This window comes from Maylandia zebra, linkage group LG2 (assembly GCF_041146795.1).
Source record: "Maylandia zebra isolate NMK-2024a linkage group LG2, Mzebra_GT3a, whole genome shotgun sequence".
Classification (NCBI taxonomy): Eukaryota; Metazoa; Chordata; class Actinopteri; order Cichliformes; family Cichlidae; genus Maylandia; species Maylandia zebra.
In genome coordinates, this window is record NC_135168.1 from 31,917,548 (window position 1) to 31,939,146 (window position 21,599).

The 21,599-nt window shown below is 42.2% G+C and overlaps 1 protein-coding gene across 4 annotated transcripts in view; it reads left to right on the forward strand.

Annotated features, from left to right (window-relative positions):
- The window catches only part of ppp3cb (protein phosphatase 3, catalytic subunit, beta isozyme), a 35,203-nt gene extending 13,967 nt beyond the window's left edge, over window positions 1-21,236 (forward strand). For 3 of the 4 annotated variants that reach the window (XM_024804314.2, XM_076890968.1, XM_024804315.2), the window contains 12 exons: window positions 2,857-2,981; window positions 4,752-4,863; window positions 8,040-8,185; window positions 9,769-9,908; window positions 11,071-11,148; window positions 12,569-12,663; window positions 12,890-13,015; window positions 14,323-14,400; window positions 14,501-14,585; window positions 14,887-14,984; window positions 16,051-16,098; window positions 18,749-21,236. In XM_024804314.2, coding sequence (XP_024660082.1) covers window positions 2,857-2,981; window positions 4,752-4,863; window positions 8,040-8,185; window positions 9,769-9,908; window positions 11,071-11,148; window positions 12,569-12,663; window positions 12,890-13,015; window positions 14,323-14,400; window positions 14,501-14,585; window positions 14,887-14,984; window positions 16,051-16,098; window positions 18,749-18,927 — 1,310 coding nt within the window. In that variant the 3' untranslated portion in view covers window positions 18,928-21,236. The remainder of the gene's footprint in view (window positions 1-2,856; window positions 2,982-4,751; window positions 4,864-8,039; window positions 8,186-9,768; window positions 9,909-11,070; window positions 11,149-12,568; window positions 12,664-12,889; window positions 13,016-14,322; window positions 14,401-14,500; window positions 14,586-14,886; window positions 14,985-16,050; window positions 16,099-18,748) is intronic. The other variant, XM_024804316.2, reaches the window with a different exon arrangement.
- Window positions 21,237-21,599: the final 363 nt, after the last annotated feature.

The window sequence follows — 21,599 nt, forward strand, 5'->3', positions numbered from 1 at the left end:
AATTTATTTTACTGGAGTAGACCCCAACTGCCACTCCCACATCTTAACTTTTATTTATATGTTGGGAAAACTGCATTCAACTAAGATAAAGTCCATCACATGATTGATGAAGAACCTGTAAATTTCAGACCACCAATCAAGTTAGTTACATCTCCCACACTGTCTTCCACGATATACTCTTTGGCCTATATTTATTTTGTTGGGCTCTGATCTTTCGTGTTACTCTGTAAAATAACCTGAAATGCACTGTTACATAATTACCAGTTAACAATATAAACCTTAAGCTACAGTCCCACACGCCTACACAAATCCCCAACCTATTGAGGAAACACATATGATCTTTTTTTTCTGTTTGTGCATTAACATAAAGCTTAAACACAAAGCAAAGATGAAAACCAGCACAAAGAGAATTTAAAGCGATTCCGAATCCTGATCGCTCATCCCAGCTTGTTACCTGCTGAAGTTCAGGCTCTGGGTCAGCATACACTCAGCTTTATCATAACTCTGGGTTCTTGGATAGTTTTGTGTTAGCATGCTATCTCTAGAAAGAGCAGTATATGTAGACTGGCACACGAACATGTGACATTACTGCATTACTGAAAATTAAATGTAGCTCGAATTGAAAGGTGTAGCGTCTTTATACCATGGCTATGGTAGGTAACCCTACTCACTGTGGCCTCCAGACTATCAGAAGCCAAAAAAGGTGTTCTTTACTATCGTTCACCTGTTTTAAATTGCAAAATGTCTACGTTTTATTTATTAAAAGCATCTGCAAGTCACCCATTGAGCAAAGCGACATCAAAATTAAAAAAAAGGCTACTTGTTTGTTAAAATGCAGGCATGAGTGACAAGCAGAATAGATCAGACATTTCACAGTGAGGAGACAGATAGCAGCAGTCTCACGGAGAGGCAGAGAAATAGAGCTGTGGAGCAAAAAGGCATAAAGATCAGTAATTATGTATTAATCAGAATCCATTCATTGATTCATTAATCTGCCATATGTATCTGCCACCCTTTTAATATGAACTGTTGTTCGGTCGCACTTCACTGAGAGACCCAATTGGCGCAACAGCTCGCTCTGGCTTGGGTAATAGCTGCATGTATTCCCCTCCCAGGGAAATGGTAAGAACTGAGTAGGATGCGGAGGAGAAGCCGGGGATCGAAATCGAGGGAGAGCAAAATAGAAAGAAAGTTTCTGAGACAATGACAGAGAAGACAGACAAGCGGCCAGGCAGACGCAGACACTGGCAACCTATTGACTCTGCCTGGCTCGTGTACCTATGTGTCTGTGCTTCTGCGTGCTGCATTTATGCAAATGCGAGCGGTGTGATAATTCTGTGTGGGCTTGTTGTGCCCACGCAGTGTGGGAACATCGCTCAGCTTTCACAGGTACAGATCCCCAGGGACAAGGACAGATAGATGGGCAGATGGAGAGACAGTCAATCATAAGCAGCTTAGTGCAGAGGTTCTCTAACCTGTTTGTTCCCAACGAGCAACATATTGATCCCGCTTTCCTGGTTCCACTTCACCAGAGTCTGACTCAGAAACACACAAAAATTTCCTGAGAGTGTGCCGTGATTGGAAATGACTGTTACATTTCAGATACAAACTACAGCAAAATAGACTCACGTAGAAAGAGCTTTCACCAAAAATGCAATTTAAAGGGGATACAAAGAATACTTCAGCACTTTGATGCCGTCTCAAAGTATGAGCTCTAAGACAGACAGACAGCTGGATGGCTAAAATCTGAACTGACAGGCTTTTAGGATGTCACACGAAGGCTTCTGGGAGAATACCGAGACAGCTCAGAGGAGGCAGGCAGGTACGGCTCAATTTCACTCATGACATTTCTCATTCCCAATTCCCAGTTCAAATTAAAGCAAATGCTTATAAGTAGTCACAAAAACAGACATTAACATGGCAAACAGATGGAGAGACAGGCAGACGAAGGCGGTCAGACAGATGCAAAATGGCCATCGTAAAATGGCTGCAGAGGGGAACTATGACATCAACTAAAAGTGAAAGGAGAGACCAGACAGATGGCGAGGGAGGCGGATGGTAAGATGTATGCTGGCAGATCGTACGGGCAGACAGACCTGAAGTCGTTCAAAATGTGAAGTCTTCAGCATGTGCAGCCTGATTTACTCCTGGAAGCAACTTGTAACAATTCAAAAGAGAAAGCTCACAAAAGCTTGCATACAATAAGATGATGCAAAGGTCAATCAAGAAAGCCAGATACAAACAAATCGGATTTACCCTGAACGTGATTGCACGTCGTCATGAATACATAAAATCCAGCATCGGGTGCGAAATTATAAGCTAATCCTCGCTATCTTGGTTAGTAAGGTGTGTTTAACTGATGTAAAAAAAACTGAACACAGAATTCTCAAGTCTGTTAATACAAATAACTCACAGTAACATATTCTAGATTTGCTAGCCTATGATCCACTGGTGGGTGTATCCCACCTCCCCCTTATCGTAGCCCACTCCCCATGACCTGGAGTTGGATATGCAGTTAAGAAAATAGATCAAAAACTGGACAGATGCCCCAAAAAGCACAAAACTTCCAGCTCTGATTTCTGGTCTTTTTCAGGTAGTTTTTAAACAGACCTTGAAATGATCGAGTAGAATCTTTAAGGAGCTTTTAAAACACATTTTTGCTGTTTTTTCTATCCAAACAGATGAGTGGTGTTTCTAGATCAGCAGCCAGGACAGATATACCTCTGCAGATGCAAATCAGGCCATATGGAGCCACTGAAGCAAAGACGGTCCCATATTTTTGAGCTGAATTTGTTATGTGGGAGCTGAAAACTGCGGTGTTTATAATCCTGACACTGTTGTGTGCTGTTTCCACAGTGTGCGGAGATATCCACGGCCAGTTCTTCGACCTGATGAAGTTATTTGAAGTGGGAGGCTCTCCTGCGAACACGCGCTACCTCTTCCTAGGGGACTATGTGGACAGGGGGTACTTCAGTATTGAGGTGAGGAAGGATTGGGCACACTGTGTATACGTCTTATTTATAGTGCTGTGCATTCAGTTGGGAAAAAAACAACTATCCTTGTTGCTATGTATGCCAGATTAGTGTATGTGGTGTACATTGTATTGAAGTCTATTATGCACATTCCAGGGGCAAGGTGTATTTTGGTATTCAGTATTGCAGATGTACAAAAAGTACTTGAGATTAGCAGTGACACGATGCACTATATGTGTCTGACAAATGCACATATAAAGATGCAATTTAGAATTCGTGACCAGGGGGTCCTTGTTACTGAGATCAACTTTCATTCACTATGTGTTTCTACAGGACAGGCAACAATTTAAGGACAGCAAACGCTAACCAGAGTGTAGTTTGCTTCTTACTGTAAATATGCATGAAAGTTGGATGGAAACAGCACGGTATTCCAAGAGCTGTTTGAATATTTGATTCTTCAAAATGGATGAGGGCATCATAAAGAAATGTGTGATTACGTTATCCAGCAGAAATGTGGTACAGATGAGCAGACTGACTTGAATCCACAATATACAAGCGCGTGAATGTCTCAGCCTGTCAAGTCACCGTGGCATATGGGATATGTCGCTGACACGGAGTGAGTTTGGAGCAGAGGGAGCGATATTTAGGCCACCTTCCTAACACATCTGAAGGGCACATAAGGAGGAGACTAAATGTAGAACAGAGATGATGGTGTGTAAAGGTGAGAGAACATCCTCTGAGCCATTTGTAGGGTTTCCTAAGTGATAAGAGTAAAAAAGCCAACGTGATAAATAAACACACATCCTGCTGTACTCTAATGACCAAACTGTTCAGCCCCAAAATTTGAGCTTAACTTTGATTCTAGGCAATATGACATAGTTTCAGATTAATGCTGCACATACAAGACAGTTTTACAGTTTTTCCTACTGATGAAGACCACCCTAATGGCCATTCATAGCACAACAATGTAATTAAGTAATAGACCAAAAACTTAAATGACAGTAAAGTTCCTGTTTTTCACCGTATGCTCTAGAAATGAGAAGTTTTACTTTACAATTTAAGCCTGAAGAGTCCAGCCTGTTCTCACTCCCAATGCGTAATATACCGACGATTTGTCATGTCCCGAGGCATTCCATGGGAACGCGGAAGGTGACCTTCCACGTTCCTATGTTGCGCGCCAGATTGTGGATGAAATCGAATAGAATTACACTCCCGCGGTAACACATGTTTCAGCTGTGTATTCCAGCCCTGACCCTAATCATAACCTTATTCTTAACGTTAACCACCACCTTAATCGTGAAGTGTTTTCCAAAACGATTTATGCAAAATTTATGTGCAGATTTAAAACCAAACGGCTCTCATGTTTCCTAATTTTTCCGAACTCGTAATATAGGGACGTGTTGGGTGGTCAAAAGCGTAATATACCAACGATTTGTCACCTAGCGTAAAATGTTACGCTTTGGGAGTGAGAACGTGTTGGAAGAGTCATACAGACAGATTTCTTTCATTTACTATAGCAGCATTTAGAAAAACTATTGGAATTGTACTTCTTATATCATGAGATTATTCTGAGATTAAATGTGTACTTAAACTTCTGTACATTGATTAAAAAGGGGAGTTTGCCTGGTCTGGCCCACTTCATATCAAAGTGGGCTGTTTATGGCCTGCGATGTAAAATTAATTTGACATCTGCACTCTTTGAAAATCGAAATGCTGTTGCAGTTGTGTACCTGCTGAACTCAATTTCTCATGTTTTCTCTTCTTTTGGTGAATATTTAGTGTGTGTTGTACCTGTGGTCACTGAAAATCCTCTACCCAAAGACGCTCTTTCTTCTCCGGGGGAACCATGAATGTAGACATCTGACAGAATATTTCACCTTCAAACAAGAATGTGAGTTGGCTTTTCGTTACACGGCCCATTTTTCTTTTATTTTGGGATTGGTTCTTCCGCTCCTTTCACCCTCCGATGTTAAGCAGTGCTTATTTAGTTTTGATTATTAGTGGTTTGAACAGATCTTGTAAATCTCAGCTGACTGGAGAACATATTTTCAGTTTGGTTACAAACTTGGCGAAAAAATTAGCATGCTAACTGGTTCAGGATCATACATTTACAACTTACACTGCTCAGTTTACAGCTAAGAGTTTATTTGTGCTTGAATAACACCTAAACATGGTTTTTAAAAAAGAGGAAAAACAGTAATTAGTCAGTATTTCCTATAGCAGGTATCATGTTTTGTTTTATTTTCAAAGCCAGGCGTTATTAGCTAAAGGTAGCTAGCTAGCTTAGTTAGCAGGGTGCAGCTAAAGATAGCACAGAGATATATACCTGCTAATTATGTAACATATTAATATAATACAACAATACCACTTTCTGAACTCATCTCAGAGTTGATGGAAAGAATACTAATAAAAATAACACAAAACATGCCACGACTTTTTTTTCTGTCAAACTAGCTAATATAAAGAAAACCAACACCTTTTCAATTACACAATTTAGCTGAACACCTATAGCAGGTAGTTAATGGCTGTCTTCCTACATAATTAGCTTTAGGGAGCAGTTTTTTTGCAGCAGGCTGTAAATGTTTTTAACATGTGTATCTGCAGTTTTGCACGTTCAGGTTGTCTTAAGTTTGCAACCCTAAATGTAGCTTTCAGGATTGCTATTGTAGGTGAAAAGCTGATTAGCCCTTACACGTTATACACGACTGCTGAGAGAATGACACCATGTAACACGCGTGCAAATCGTGTTGAGCTGTGCTGTGCTTTAGGTGGCGAAGCTCTGATTGGATCCGCTTTATTCCATTACCTGATAGTTTCACCTATGGAGTTAAATATTTTCTGCTGGATCTCTTCTCATCCTCCCCCTCACCATCCTTACTTTTCTGCCACTGGCATGTTGTGTCCGCCCTCTCTTTCTCTCCCTCCATCCTTTTGCTCTCTCCCCCAGTGTCTCCCTCTGTCTCTCTGACTCCTCCGTCAGCGAGCTTCAGCCTCCTGTCCGAGAGTGGGTGATTAGCAGCAAATTAATTTGGCCCTTAATGATTGGCTCAGGGACTTACTCCTCTGTGTCTGATTGGCCAAGGGACGAGGAAGCTAATTTCCCTTGGTGCTCATGGCGAATAGTGGTCGCCCTCAATTACCATCTGCTATGTGTGTGTGTGTGTGTGTGTGTGTGTGTGTGTGTGTGTGTGTGCAGCACGAGAGCATGTACTGTGACTGCATGCGTGTGCAAGTGTCTTCATAAATGTTTGAGAGTGTGGAAGGAGCTGGTGGACTGGCAATAATGAGCTCTTGCTCTACACAAGGCAGATGGAGAGGTTGACAAACATACTCCTCGCTGTCACACACACACACACACACACACACACACACACACACACACACACACACACACACACACACACAGAGGCTGGCTACTGTACGCTTGTACTCCACAAGACTGGCTTTGATTTGTGTACGTGTCGTTTCATGTCCTTACACTCTACCTTCTCTCTTCCCCAGTCATCTCCTCTCGTTCCTTCTTATAACCTCTCCTCCTTCTCCTGTCTCCTCCCATCAGTCTTTCTCCTTCTCTCTTTAGCGTTCTTCTTTTCTCGCCTCCCTCCTCCTCTGCTGTCTAAAAACCATCCTCTTCTTCTTCTTCTTCTTCTTCTTCTTCTTCTTCTTTTCCAATCTCCTTTCAGCTATTTTTAATCCCGCGGTTTTGATTTTATGTCAGATGCATTGTTACGCCCATGTGTGAAATGTACTTTAAAAGATGCCGTGTCTTGGATGTTGTTATTGATATTGCTGCCAATTCAAAGGAGTTTTTAATACACACAGACACAAATACAAAAAAGAAGAAAAAAAGTGACATGTCTATGCTGCTTTGTGTTTATATTTGGGTCATTATTTAAAATGCTGTAATAGTGAGATTTGTGTTTTATTTTATTTTTTTTGTCTGGTATCTCTGAAGTGGCATTTCTAAAACAAAATCCAACATCATCAGAGAGGAGAAAAACAGGTCATATGGGAGTGCTGGAGAAGAGCTGGCCCCATAAATTATTAACGCGTTGTGTGAAAATCCCACACGTTAGTGCCCTTGCACCCAAGTGAACCAAATGACGTGGTAACACTTTACGGGAAGGGTATTATCGTGAATTCATTCGTGATTTCATGCACGAAAAAGCGTCACTAATATGTGAAAAAAAACCCCATGACTCATCAGGAAAGTGCATGAATTAACAGTATCTCATGCATGCCTTAATGCATGAACAATGCATTAATTAATACAACACCTAAGGTATTTCAGTCATCTTGATTCATGAGTTATTAACCGTGTGCACCGACAGACTTAAAAAGAAAACACTGAGCAGAGGCAGTGAGTGTGTGTTCACTGTCTCTGCTCAAATGTTCTAATCGTGGTTGACTAAGCAAAACGTCTTTATGACTTCGTCATGTTTGAGGGGCCTAAGGTAAAGTGGCGAGCTGGGTATTGCTTTATTAACATTGATGAATAACAAATGAAAGTTGAAGGAGATTTGTGAGCGGGAGACAAAGATAAAAGATGGTTAAAGCCACTTTTATGTCACCCATTGGTTTGTACACACTTTTTTGAAGGTTAACATTAGGTGGTGAAGACGTGGTGAAGACGTCATGGTTAAATAATTATTCTTGAAAATAATCAGAATTGGTCAGAATAGACATTCACTACCATTACTGCTTTTTTTGGTTATTAATTTATTGTTCTTTCTTTAAGGCACGCACACTGCAGTGTCATTCTTGGTCTGTTACACACAAACACAATTAAAGCTATTTACTGCACAAAGTAATGTATGATTTTATATATATGTACCATTACCACAGCGTGTTAGCAATCGTGTTTTTAGACTGATTCTGTCTGAAGCCTTCAGATTACTAACTTCTGTCCATGTAAAGGCTTGTTTGTTCTGCGTGCATCAGTCTCCCAGTGACAGGGACCGACTGTGCATTTGTAGCAATGGTGGCTATTCAAAGCATGTCAAAACACACTCAGGCGCTTCCTTTGTTTCAAGTCTTGAAATGTCTGTCTACTCCCCCAACCTGCAGGTAAGATCAAGTACTCAGAGCAGGTGTATGACTCCTGCATGGAGGCGTTTGATTGCCTGCCTCTGGCAGCCCTGATGAACCAGCAGTTCCTATGTGTGCATGGGGGGCTTTCACCAGAGATTCACACGCTGGACGACATCAAGAAGGTAAAATCAAAGACACACGAGCAGTTTTGAGTTATCACTGCTGTGATAACAAAACAATGATAACTTTTTTGACAAAAAGTGGTGTTTAATGACATTTTTTGTAGCTATGGGGTGAATGTTTTGTCTGTATACAGTAATATTTTTCACCTTATTTTACAGAATTTTCTATTTGTATTTATTTCTAAGTATTTGATAAGCAATGCTGACCATTGTGTAAATAAGGCATCAATCAGCTCTTAAAAAATAATGGTTAACTGTCTTTGAGAAGTACTAAAAAAAAAAAATTGCTGAAATGTAATGAAGAACTGAATCTGAATTCATTTTAAACCTTTTCCTGTTTAATCATTATGTAGTAATGCATAAAATGTATATAAAGTGATAAAACAGCCTTTTAAAAAACATTTGTAATAACTAAATTACAGAGCTGAAACCTACCAATCAGATTGAGAAAGTCTGGTTTGACAGTGTAGAAGTTGTCATATAGAAAAGCTTAAAGAAGCCAAAGCTAACTTCACGTATTGTTTACTAAAGGCCTACACAGAGCAAACAAAACAATGAAAAATAGAAAAAATATCCGTTTTGGTCATACCCTTTGTTATTCTGCATAACTAAATGAATTAGTTGTTGAATCAAATCACAGTGGAGAGAAGAATCTAGACCTTGTAAACCTAGCTTAGCAGTAGCTACAGCTTTGCCTTCAATTCAGGTGACAGGGTGTAGCTAAGTCAGGTGTTTAATGAATACATTATTTGTTCTTTTCCTACTTACACAAAACAGTGATGCGTTATATTTGTTGTAACTAGGAAGTATAAATAATGATAGTAAGGAGATTTGGCCTAGAAAGCCATAGAAACACATTTATTTTGTAGACAATGCATTTAACCCTTGCATCTGCATTCCCAAAGACATGGTGTCACTTTATATTCAGCATCCTGGTATATATGTAAGTTCTGTTATAGAGAGTAATCAGCCTGCAAATGTACAAAAAGAAGAAAGATCAGCCTTCGTAACTGTCCACAGTTTGTTATTCATTCTCAGTTTCACCGTTTCTCCAGTTCCTGCTCTTTGCCTGTGCAGGATAAGGAATACAAGAGCAAGGAAAATTAATCATGCATGCAACATGAGATCGACCTATGTGCAGCACTCAGGCACATTCATTCAGCAGTCATAAACCAACTTTTATTTCAGCTTTTTAGCCTGCTCCGAGTGTGTTCATTAGAAACCATAAAATAACCCCTGTGTGTATACAGTTCACTGAGCTCCAGAGCACAAAGCCGCACACATGAACACAGAGACGCGAGAACACATACTTCCTCATCTAATGGCAGTGTTTCCATGGTGAATCTGCTGGTGTGACATCTTCTCCCTCCTGTGTGGTGGGGGTTGCCATGGAGATGCTCTGCTCTGACAGTATGTGTTTGTGTGTGTATGCTATGTGTTTGCTTTTCTTTCTCCCCTGATTTATCCTATATGTGTTGGAGGGTTGTTTACATGACTGAAAATGTCTTTCATGTAGAAAATCTCTGTTTCTGTAAGCTCACATTTCTATACTTCTGTGTGTGTGCGTGTTTTTTTTGTCCTAGTTGGACCGGTTCAAGGAGCCTCCGGCGTTTGGGCCCATGTGCGACCTGTTGTGGGCCGACCCCCTGGAAGACTTTGGCAATGAAAAGACCCAGGAGTACTTTGGCCACAACACGGTCAGAGGGTGCTCCTATTTCTACAGGTACAGGAGGGTAGAATTACTCCTCAAGGTGTTGTGACGGCAAAAAAAACATTACGTAAGAGCCCTGACATTTTATTTTTGAATGGGAATGAATATAGTATGGCAGCCTTGCAGCAGCAGATCCCTGTGCTTATGAAGCTCAAAGGCAGAGCTAAGAGCTGACCTGGTACTCCAACAAGCCAGTGTGGATGTAATATTCTGGGATGATGGTTCACAGCAGAGACAGTACTCTTTAAAATCACCACCTGAAAGAGAAAGAAGTTCTCACTCATGTCCCTGACTCCGGGTTTTCTCTTGGATAGGTCGATGTCTCTTTCTAAATGATCTGAGCGCCCTGTCGCTACCGTGCATGAGCAACGTGCGATGCTCACCTACAAATTAGAAATCTAATAAGTTTCAGGTCGACTTCAAGCTGCAGGTTTGGGATGTTGTTCCCGAGCAGAGAGAACGGGAGAGACGCCTCGTGTGCGCGTTTACACCACATCCGAGATCCACTAACGGTCGCTGGGATTTGTAGAAAATCTTGGCTACTTTACACACACATACGCACACCAAACACGCAGCACACACAGTTCCGTTTCAGCATGAAACGATATCCCACAATCCCCAGGGAGACTGCACGGTTCTGTTGCTATGACGACTGGCTACTCCTGCCAGATATGGAGTGATATTAAGATACAGTGAGAGAACGAGGGAGAGTAACATAGGAGGAGGGTGGCAGGGGGAAAAAGATGAGAAAGTAAGAATGGGGGGCATGTACAGACGAGGGGGAGACGGTGTTTAGAAATGGGTGTTGTGACATGTTCTCTGTGGCAAACACACCGATTTTCTATGTTTAGGAGACACAGCATCAATCAGCCAACTAGTGTACAGTCAGCACACCTCAGCACTGAGGCAGCCATAAGCCTGGCTCAGGCCTGTCACTCCTCACTGATGCCCCCTGCTGGTCTCAGTCAGACACTACCTTAGAAAACAAAAGCCTACTCATCACCCACTGCCAGACTTTAAATATCTGTTTTGTGGTTTACAGCAGCCTTGACATATGACTTGTTTGTTATGTAAAGTGTGTTTTACTGCATCTCTTTGAATAATTCTTCCCCTTCATGTTTCTTCCTTTGCCCTCACTTACTCTCACTTGTTGTCCCTCTCTCTCTGTCTCCAGTTATCCAGCAGTGTGCGAGTTCTTACAGACCAACAACTTGCTGTCAATCATCAGAGCGCACGAAGCACAGGATGCCGGGTGAGCTGACCGGCTGCTGCGGCTCATTCCTTTCTCTCAGCTTAAATGGGCACACCATTTCATTTAATGGCTTACCCTGACATTTCATGTTCTGAGCTGTTATTTTTCATTGTCGGGGAATTGGCACATTGCAGGAAAAGAGGCGGCGCAATTTTCACCCTGAAACTGTGTGATTAGCATTGTTAAGAGTTGGTCTGACTGAGAGTGCACCAACAGCCGGTGCAAGATTCAACCCTAACTAACTCAGCACAGGAAGTCAAAGAGGCTGCGTACACTTTGTACTAAAAGTCTGAATAAAATAGTGAAGGGAAAAAAATTGTGACCCAAAAATGCATTCCTGGCATCTATTATCTCACTGAAAATCCTCTAGATGTAATGCAGCAATTAAGGCAGCGCTGTGTTCTGTGTGTGTGCTGTTTGGTGAACCCATTAACAGTATTTGGTCTGTCATGCAGACAAGTAGTCTGGGTAATCATCCAGAGGTCTTAATGCACTTGTTATAGGATGGCCAAAAAACAAGCTATTTCAGTCGCCAGGCTTCTGCACCTGTGCAGAGTAGCTAATGTGGAGATAAAACATGCATTCATGGTCAAAAAAACAAAAAAGAGACTGTTCGATGAAGTAAGCAGCTCCAGTGTGGATACAAAATGAAGCAGCTTTCACCTGAGAACTTACAAAAGACATTGTATTCACTGCTGTCTCTATGAATTCTTTGATTGAATTCCTGAAGCCCTTGATTTGTGAATGTGCCGTTGCTGCATTATATTCTCCAACAATAGTGACAGCACAAAGAGAATAACGGCCAGCTCACTCAAAAAAAAAATCTAAGCTAGCTGCTACAGGAACTACCCTAAATGGTGAGTTTGTCTGGGAAAAATTGGTTTCTCTTCACTGAAGTTTAATAAGCAGTGAGAATCTAAAGCTGTAGCTCGGTGGATTTACAGCAGCACACTTTCCTGTCAATATTACCTGATGAAAATGTGTGTTGTTTATAGCGGCCTGACAATGAAAAAGGATTTTCCCCTAAACCACACAAATCCTAAACAAACATAACATACAAATATTATCATTAAATTCACACAGAACGTGAACCACGCTCTCCTGGGTGAAATTGTTAGACCCACTCAGCCACCACAACCCAGAACAGTAAAGTTTTGTTTTGATAATTTGCATATCTATGCAGGCTTCCGATGCCCAGTAGCTTTTTCTGTTTTTTTACTTGTCATTTTCCTCTGCTATGCAAGGCAATCTGGTCTATTTCTGTTCTGTTAGTTTAAAAGAGTGTGGCTGTCTCACCTCTAACCATCCCCTGGCTGCTTTAGAAGACCTGCAAAGCAAATCTTTGTTTCTTTCATCCACAGCGCGGTGTCCTATTTGAGTGGCTATAACGTGGGCGGCTTGTTTGTCTCTCTTTCCTCAGGTACCGTATGTACAGGAAGAGTCAGACTACAGGTTTCCCCTCGCTCATCACCATCTTCTCCGCTCCAAACTACCTGGATGTCTACAACAACAAAGGTCTGACTGACGTGTGTTATCCAATTATTGTAGAGCAAACTGTTTGCGTTGTAAGACTTCTCAGGAAAATCTTTACATGTACGGATGGATGGAAACATTGTTACCTCCTAGAGGAGCAAGCTTTCAATAGGTTAATATCTGCTTCTGTGTGTGTGTGTGTGTGTGTGTGTGTGTGTGTGTGTGTGTGTGTGTGTGTGTGTGTGTGTGTGTGTGTGTGTGTGTCTAGCTGCGGTGCTAAAGTATGAGAACAATGTGATGAACATCCGTCAGTTCAACTGCTCCCCTCACCCCTACTGGTTGCCCAACTTCATGGACGTCTTTACATGGTCGCTGCCCTTTGTTGGAGAAAAAGGTACACACACACCCCCCCCCCACACACACACACACACACACACACACACACACATTACATTACAAATACCATGGAAGAGCATGTTGAAGAGGAAGTGCAAAATCTTCCTCTTCCACGTGAAGATAATTTAGAAACCATTTAATTTTGAAAGTGAAAGTAAACCTTCAGTTGAGTTTGCACGGTTTGCATGCGTAGTTTGGGATCCTGGTCCTTGCTGGTGTCTACTGGTCAATAGGGGAGTTGACTGGATGTCTGTGAGATTCTGAGACAGAAGGAGAAACTTAAAGTCTCTGAAGAGAATTCATGTATTCTCAAAGATCACCAGATTTGACTCGTTTGACCTGTTTGAAGGCAGGGACAACCCGCAGTGGGTGGACTGGCTTCCTCTATCTGTCCAGTGTAACTGTGGGCGGATGGCTTGTGAGGTTTAGAGGCTGCTGGCCTTTCAGGCAGAATATGGCTTCAAAACCAGCAAAGTGTGGCATCAGAATCTGGGCTTTATTTTATGGAATGTGTAAATATATACAGAGCAGCTGGGAGGAGGAGCTGCTGAAAGAAACCAGGGGACACGAGTGGTGCTAGATATGTCATACAACCTGGGACAGTGGCACCTCAAAACAAGGCCGACGACGGCTGGAACACATATTAATGTCAGTGAACAGGACGTCTCAGTTCATTTTTTTCACCAAGATAAGCTTCAGTATAGTGGATTTTTAGCATCAATTACAACCTTGTGACAAAAAACAGTTGTGTTGTTAATTCTGGTTGCAATCAATAAACATATATGTTTTCTCTGCAGTTTGAAATTGAGCTGAAGACGATATATGTTAATGGTTCCAGGTCAAACTGACCTGAGGGATACCAGTTTGATAAGCGATTAATAAAATGGATCGCTGATGTACAGTAACAGAGTGTGATTCTTGATATCTTCATCTTTGTCCACTCACAGCCCTCTAACGTCTTCACAGCTGGACATAGTTCAGCTCCATCCTACTTACATAAAAAGATTTGTTCACATTTTTTCCCAGAAAACATTTTTATTTTTCACAGTAGACACTGAAACATGTCGTATCAAAGGGTGTTAAGGGGTAACAATCACACCGATGATGGCTCATGTTCCATTAAGGGATCGCGGAGAGCCGGTGTGAAGGTCTGCTGTCACATAGGTCGATAATTTACCGCTATTCATTGAAGGACACGATAATTACCCTGTCGTTAACATTTTGACTAGTACCTAAACTGCATGAACCAGTTGGCAGTTTTGTTGTCCTTTTATAGAAGCGTATCTGTGTCTGTTTGCCCTGCAGTGACTGAGATGCTGGTCAATGTTCTGAGCATCTGCTCTGACGACGAACTCATGAACGATGGAGACGAGATCTATGACGGTACGAAGCCGCCAGCATTGATTTTTTTAAGGGTAGCTAGCGTTCTTCTTTTCTTCTACGTATCAACTTTCAATAACGTTTCTGCTCCACTCACTTCCAGCCAGTGCAGCGGCAGCGAGGAAAGAGGTGATCAAAAACAAGATCCGAGCCATCGGGAAGATGGCCAAAATGTTCTCCGTTCTAAGGTGGGTCAATTTGCAGTTAAACATGCGTGTGCGCTTGCCTGCACATGCTCGGTTTGCCGCAACTTCTGCAGAAGCTGGCAGTCATCAGATCCTCACTTTTTAAAAGAGATTTTTCTAAAATCTGTCTTTTAAACCACAATCGTGTTTTTTTGCATGTTTGCAGGTGTGCAGTGTGTGAGGAAGTGTGTAATTCTTTCTCTTTATCACCTGCTGTCTTCTTTTACCCACACACATCTGTCACACACACACACACACACACACGCACACACACACACACACACACACTGTCTCTGTTTCTCAGGGAGGAGAGTGAGAACGTCTTGACCCTGAAGGGACTGACCCCGACTGGCATGCTGCCCAGTGGCGTTCTCTCTGGGGGCAAACAGACCCTGCAGAGCGGTGAGCGTTTCATTCACTCACACACACATAAGCACACACACAGTCACATGCACACAAACTTAACCCCGAACTCATATATAGAAACACAATGCCACACAGACAGTTTGAGTATCTGCTTTGGAGCATCCTCCGGTTCCTCCATGCCCTCTCTCCTCTTCTCCTCCTCCTCCAGCTGTTTTTCTCCTCTCATCCTTCTGCCTCACTGACTCACTCCCTCTCTCCACCTCACCTCGCCAGCGCTGAAGGATACTAACAGCCCACTGGTTGCCTGTGTGTGCGAGTGTCAGAGAGAGTGTACGAGCGAGAGGCTGAGAACCTGAGAATGACACCAAAATACAGGGCAAATGCATGTGTGTGTGTGAACTAACAGCAGCTAATGCTAACACCAGGTGCCCTCTGAACCTGCTGTGGTCTCAGTGCTGCTCTGAGGGCTTTGCTTGTTTAAAACCTGAAACATGCCCCTTAGAAGGGGGTGTCTGGTAGTTGGGATATTTAATTAATGCTAATATTGAAATTATATGGATGTTACACATGATATTGATGATACAGAGTCTCTCACTTGTGTATATTTATCATGATGACATCTCCACAGAGCTCTAACGTGAATTTGGCCAACAGAATAGCATGAAGAAAATTTCATGTTCAGCTAAACAGATATTGGTCCAAGCTGGCCGTCAAAAACTGCAATCTTTCACTTCTGCCTTAGTTCATGGTGCTCGTCATAAATCGCATAATACCCGTCTGATCTCCCAGGCCAGCGTGAGGTCACGTTTTATGTTTTATGACTTCCTGTTTGATTTTTGGATCACCCCAAAGTTCTGCCTACACTGTTTTCCAACCAGAGATTGTTTGACAACATTTAGCTCAGCCTGTCGGAGCCTCCTCAGCAAGCGCTGCTCACCCATACGGCAAAGATGTTTACGCATATCTGCACAGAGCATGTTTCAGCCTTCACTTCGTTTTCCTTCTCCTCCTCCTTTCTTTGTACTCCATCTTTCTCTCGGACTCTGTCATCTCCTCTCTCTTCCTGTCCTCCTTTCTTTCTCTTCTTTTGCCCATCCTTCAGCTACCATTGAGGCCATTGAAGCTATCGAGACAGTTAAGGACGCCGAAGGTAAAATCCCACTCATTTCACTGTGTGGGCGCGTGTGTTATATGTGTGTGTGTGTGTGTGTGTGCGCGTACGGACGTGTGTGCAGCATGGCTGCGCTCTCAGCCGCCCATGCTCATAAGGTCATAGATATTTCCTTAGACACGATGCACTCAGCTCTTCTGACTGCATCACCGCTCTCAACAAAGCTGCTGCATGCTGGAGCCACCACATTAAAGCACACAACATGCATAAACCTTTCTTTTTCATCCTCTTGGGAAACAGGAAACACATACAGCCATATATTTGCATTCTGTTCAGATGAAACACGCAGAGAATATTTTCTCCACACACACACATTTACAAGAAGAGCGGGAATGTGGGCGGGAGAGGATGTTGCAATGGAGGGCAGGGTCACCCAGACCTCCTCACGGACTGCAGTGTGTTAGTGTTTTTCTATAGTTTCCATAGATGCTGTAGTTCTGTAGAAGATGAGCATGCAATCAATCTGTTTCTCAACAACCTACAGCAGAACTCGGGCCAGATCAAAATTTGCAACATTTGCAATTCGCTGAAGAAACATTTACACTGATCTGCCACAAAACTCGTCTTTTTACTTAGCTTTCAGCCTCCTGCAGCGTATTCACGTGACCTAGATTCAGAATAAAAGTCTTTGCTTACACCAAGAGATGGCAAGAAGGCAAGCTAGTGTGGCTGAAACTTCTGCAAACCCAACTGCAAAAAGTTGGGTTTGGAATTATACAGATACAGTTTCACGCTCAAAACCTTTGCAAAGAAAAAAAGATTAATTTGGCATATGGATGCATTACATTCAGAGGCGGCTGCCAGGTCTGCCAGGTTCTTTTGAGCTCATGAACAGATTGTGGTCATGGATTGTCTTTTGTGTATCATGCCCGGCGTGCACAGGCCCAGTACTCGGCACGCTTCAGTTACCCATACTATTTTGTGTTTGTACCTTTAGTGCTGTCTTTGGCTTACCTGAAGTACAGACCATAATTTGTTTACCCAAATGAATTATGGGTATCGCCTGTGCTGTAGTTTTCTGTCATGTTATATATGATTTGTAGTTGGGTGTTAGACATGTGCTTTGTAGTACAGTGGCATCTGTGAGCAGCAGCATGTGTGACAGTTGTCTTGTGCCGTTGTTGAAGAGTTGGCGTTGGCCTCTCCAGACAGTCCTCCTTATTGGTACAGGAGCATATGCTGGAACAGAGGTTTACCTGGTCTGGGGTGACAGCTACTACAACAAATCAACCTTAATGCTGGTCGATGTTTTGTCTAATTTAAAGACACACCGTTTAAAGACAACTGAAATAAAGCCAAGTCTACAGCCATGCTAGCTCTGTGAAATGCTTCCACTAGCATGCTAACAGGTTTACGAATGACAGAAGGAACACGCTGCTGAATTAATACGTTTAACTGAAGTCCAGATATGCGTGAATGACTGACTCTTCAGTGCGACAGAACAGACTGTGATAATTTGGATCTGGTGTACTGCTAATGTGTTTGTGTGCTTTGCTAACATTTGACGATTAGCAGTAAATACAAAGCAAAGCTAATGCTACGCGAGCATGAGCAAACATCTGACAAATAATAATAATATTAATAATAGTAATGGTGACTAACTCAAACATAAAACCCATTTAACAGATTTATCAGAGAACACACATAATAAATGTCCGTTCAGTCATTTCCTCATTTGCACCTTTAAAGCATTAGTGTCAGTTGGTATGAAGTTGTAACTCGGATGAAATAAAAACAAAAAGCAGATGCGCATGCTTTTGTTTCATAATGACTCTAAACACTGCTGACTCACCTGTACTGCTTCCCATAAAATTGCCATCTGATAATATCTTGCTGCTCTCTGGAAACCAACTGGTTTCACTTTTTCTTCTGTGTAAAGATTTATTGAAAAGCACTATAAAAATCCTTTTGCATGGAGGTGCAATCAGCTCTATCTAACTCTCAGCAAATAAATATTCTTCCCAAAATGTTGAAGCACTTCCTGAAATATTTGTCAAGTCCAAAGCGGAGTAAAGAAAATCCTGGTGGTCACTATGACCTGACTAAAATTGGTGGAGTGCTTCTTTAAGATATCAATGCAAGGTTAAAGCTGCCCCCTTAGTCACAAACAAGGAGTACTCCCAAAGCCAAAAGGGAAGAACATGAGGGAAATGGAAAAATGTGACTACATGTCCTTACCTGTAAATTCTGTGAGCTCCTTCTGTATATGATGGTTTGAATGAACAGCTAACTGTCAGAAACTTGTCCCGAGGGGAAAAGACATCTTAAGGTCTTACGAAAGACCGATTGTGCTCATATTGTTTTTCTCATAACATCTTACCAACCACTTTACTCACTGCTAATCTAAGGTCAATGTCCAGATAAACACCGGTTCATGGGTGGCATAACATATATACGATATGATTTTGTTTATCCAAACCCCAGCTGACCTTCAGCTGAAGAGATTTAGATCAACATGATATAAATGTGGTTACTGGAGAAACTGAGAAAAGATTTACTTCCCAGGCCACACTCATGCTCCTTATCGGGGGGTTTGGATACACAAGATTTTGTGCAATTCTGTGTCAACTTTTAACTGTGCATGTATGTGTGCTTCTGCCTTGGTGTGTGTATGTGTGTGTCTCTGCAGCCATTCGAGGGTTCTCTCCGCAGCATCGGATCAGCAGTTTTGAGGAGGCCAAAGGTCTGGATCGGATCAATGAGAGGATGCCACCGCGTCGCGATGCCGTCAACAGCGTGGGCCTGTCGATGGGCCGCATGAACATGGGAGAGCCCAATGGGACCGACAGCAACAGCAATCTACAGTGATGGACGTACATGCCCACGTGCCCAGACACACACATCTACAGTTACCACACTGACCTGGTCCCATATTTCATATTATGTGTACATAGGCATATATACAGACAAGAAAAATGCATCACACACACAGACACACACACACACACAATATTTCCTTTACTAAATAGGTACAGACAACATAAAACCCAATGCAATTACATACACACATCCTGCCCCTTTTCCCGTCGCCATCAGCTGCTATTTAAAGGCATGAGCATACATGGACTTTACCACCAAAGGGTCAATCTCTTCTCTGAACTGATTGGCCCCATTTAGAGAACTACAACTCTCATGTACCTGCACAACCACAGGAAAAGAGTCTCCAAAAATACTCCCCATGCAAAGCACGAGCAGCTACTGTTTGCCTTGTACGGAGGGGGGTGGGGGGATCACCAGCGGGCTGACAGTGACAAGCCTGTGAAAGTGTGCTGTTTGTGATGGACGGGGTCAAGTTTAAGGGTTGGTGCAGACGGCAATCGGGGGGGGGGGGGGTATTTAAGTGTCATGTATGATTCTTTTTCCTGTTTGCATCCCCAAAACAGGAAGTGGAACCATTACCAATGCTGATTTTCCAAAGTGCGTGCACATGCTTTTAACGTGTTGGTCTCTGTATGGCTGTATTTCGAAAAAAAATGAAAAAGTGTTTACGTTTGCGAACACGAGCAGAGCCGAGCATCAGGCAACGGCGAGAATATGTTTTTGATGTGCAGTGTGGCGGCTTATCTGCCAGCGAGAGATGTGCGAAGATAATCTCAAGCTGCGGTCTAATCTGAGCCTCACCATCCTTTCCTCCTTTGGAGGAGAGTCCCATTTTGCTTTTGTAGCACCACACTGCAAGCATACGCCACTTGAAGTCAAGTGGCAGGAAACCCCTCTGCCTGCCCATCCACCCAAAAAAGAAACAAAGAAACCCCCTCGTGGCTCCAAATGTGACCCGGGATCATATTTGAAGTGTTTCTCCCACCTGTTGTGTGTAAATAGAATAAATAAGAGAGGTTTTATTGCACATCTTGATGCGTTTGGTCACAGGGTCTGCAAGATGCAGTCTATGGTAACGTGGGATGCCAAATGTACTGTATGTGAGGGAGACGCAGAGGTGGGGGAGGGGAGTTGAAATGTGAATTCAACACTCTATTCATTCTCTTTCTACATCCTCCTTTCTTCCCGAGTTGCTGTCTGCTAAAAAGACAGCAGTGACTGCCGGGAATCTCCGGCCTAATAAGCAGGAAACGATATTCCACTGAGGAAACACACTCTTCTGGTGAAGGCAGAAGCCAAGACAACAAGAAGAAGTCCGAAGGGGGGGAAAGGGTCTTTGTAAAGCATTTATATTAAAGCATCAGTGCATGCAGAGTTAAGTTCTTTGATAATAATGTGAAGATTATATTTGTGCTCTGTGTTTCACTATAGTAGGATTTTCTTTTCTTCTTGTTTTTCTGGCTAATATAAATGAACTGAGGTATGATGAAACATTTATTTTGTACATAATGTTAAATTTTTTTTTTTGTATTCATTTTGCGTTCGATTTCATTGGGGGTTATTTTTGCCACCTTTTTTTCCTTCTTCTTTTTTCACGACCTGTGTTTCTGGTTTCTTTCGACGCTGTACAGAATGACGACTCACTTCTATTCAAAGTGTCAAGTCCACATTCTCTCCTCTCTTCTTTGTCGATGTACAGGAGTTGTTTTTAAATGATAAATATGAATAACGATAAACAAATATTAAACTAGCATCGATGAATGACCATTACTATATACAAAGGCACAGGCATTCAGGCAGCCAAAAGCATGATTGCATGGTTAAAATTTGCGCTGTTCAAAGCAAAAAAGCAGCAGACACATTTTAACGGGAGGCGTGTTGCCGTCACAACTTAAAGGAAAAAAGTGTACTCTCTCTCTGATCATAATTCTTGATGATTCCTCTTGTTATTTGATGATATTTATGAGTCTATGATTATTATGATTCTATTTATTATGGACATTATTCTTAATATTAAGCTCTCTCTCTCTCTCTCTCTCTCTCTCTACTGGTTGCTCTTCATGTTGCGTTGCTCCTTGGTTGATCTTGTGCTTCTCTGGGAGAGGTGAACCCCCCTTGGGAGACCCTGTGCCATAGAAACTGTGCCACGGTTCTGACTTTCTCTGTCTCTTGTTCAATCTCTCTCTCTCTCTTTTCTCTCAGCTTTCTGTTTTGACTCCCCCGGTCACTAACACTGTAAGCATGCCCCATGGGACGATCCACTTTTTTACTCTTGAATAAAATATGCATGAACCTTTGGTATGGATACAGAGCCTTTATTTCCTTGTCACATGTTTCCTTACCAATATAATCACAGACACAAATTGCAATACAAAGGACTAACTCTGATGTTTTCAGAGTTTTTATCAGTTTTTAGCGTTAACTCGGTTTTCCTGGGTCTTTTCCCGTGTGTTTTGAATACATCTTCTTTTTTTTGGTACCGGTACTGGTTTTATTTTGTTGTATTTATCCGCAACACCTTAAAGGCCGGTCCGTTAAAATATTGTCGGACATAAACCAAAGATGCTTATAAACCAAAGATGTGAAGATATTTCACGTCTCATCCGAGAAGCTTCTTCAGTTCTAGGGTCAAATGGTGGAGAGTCCCAGATTTAAGCCCT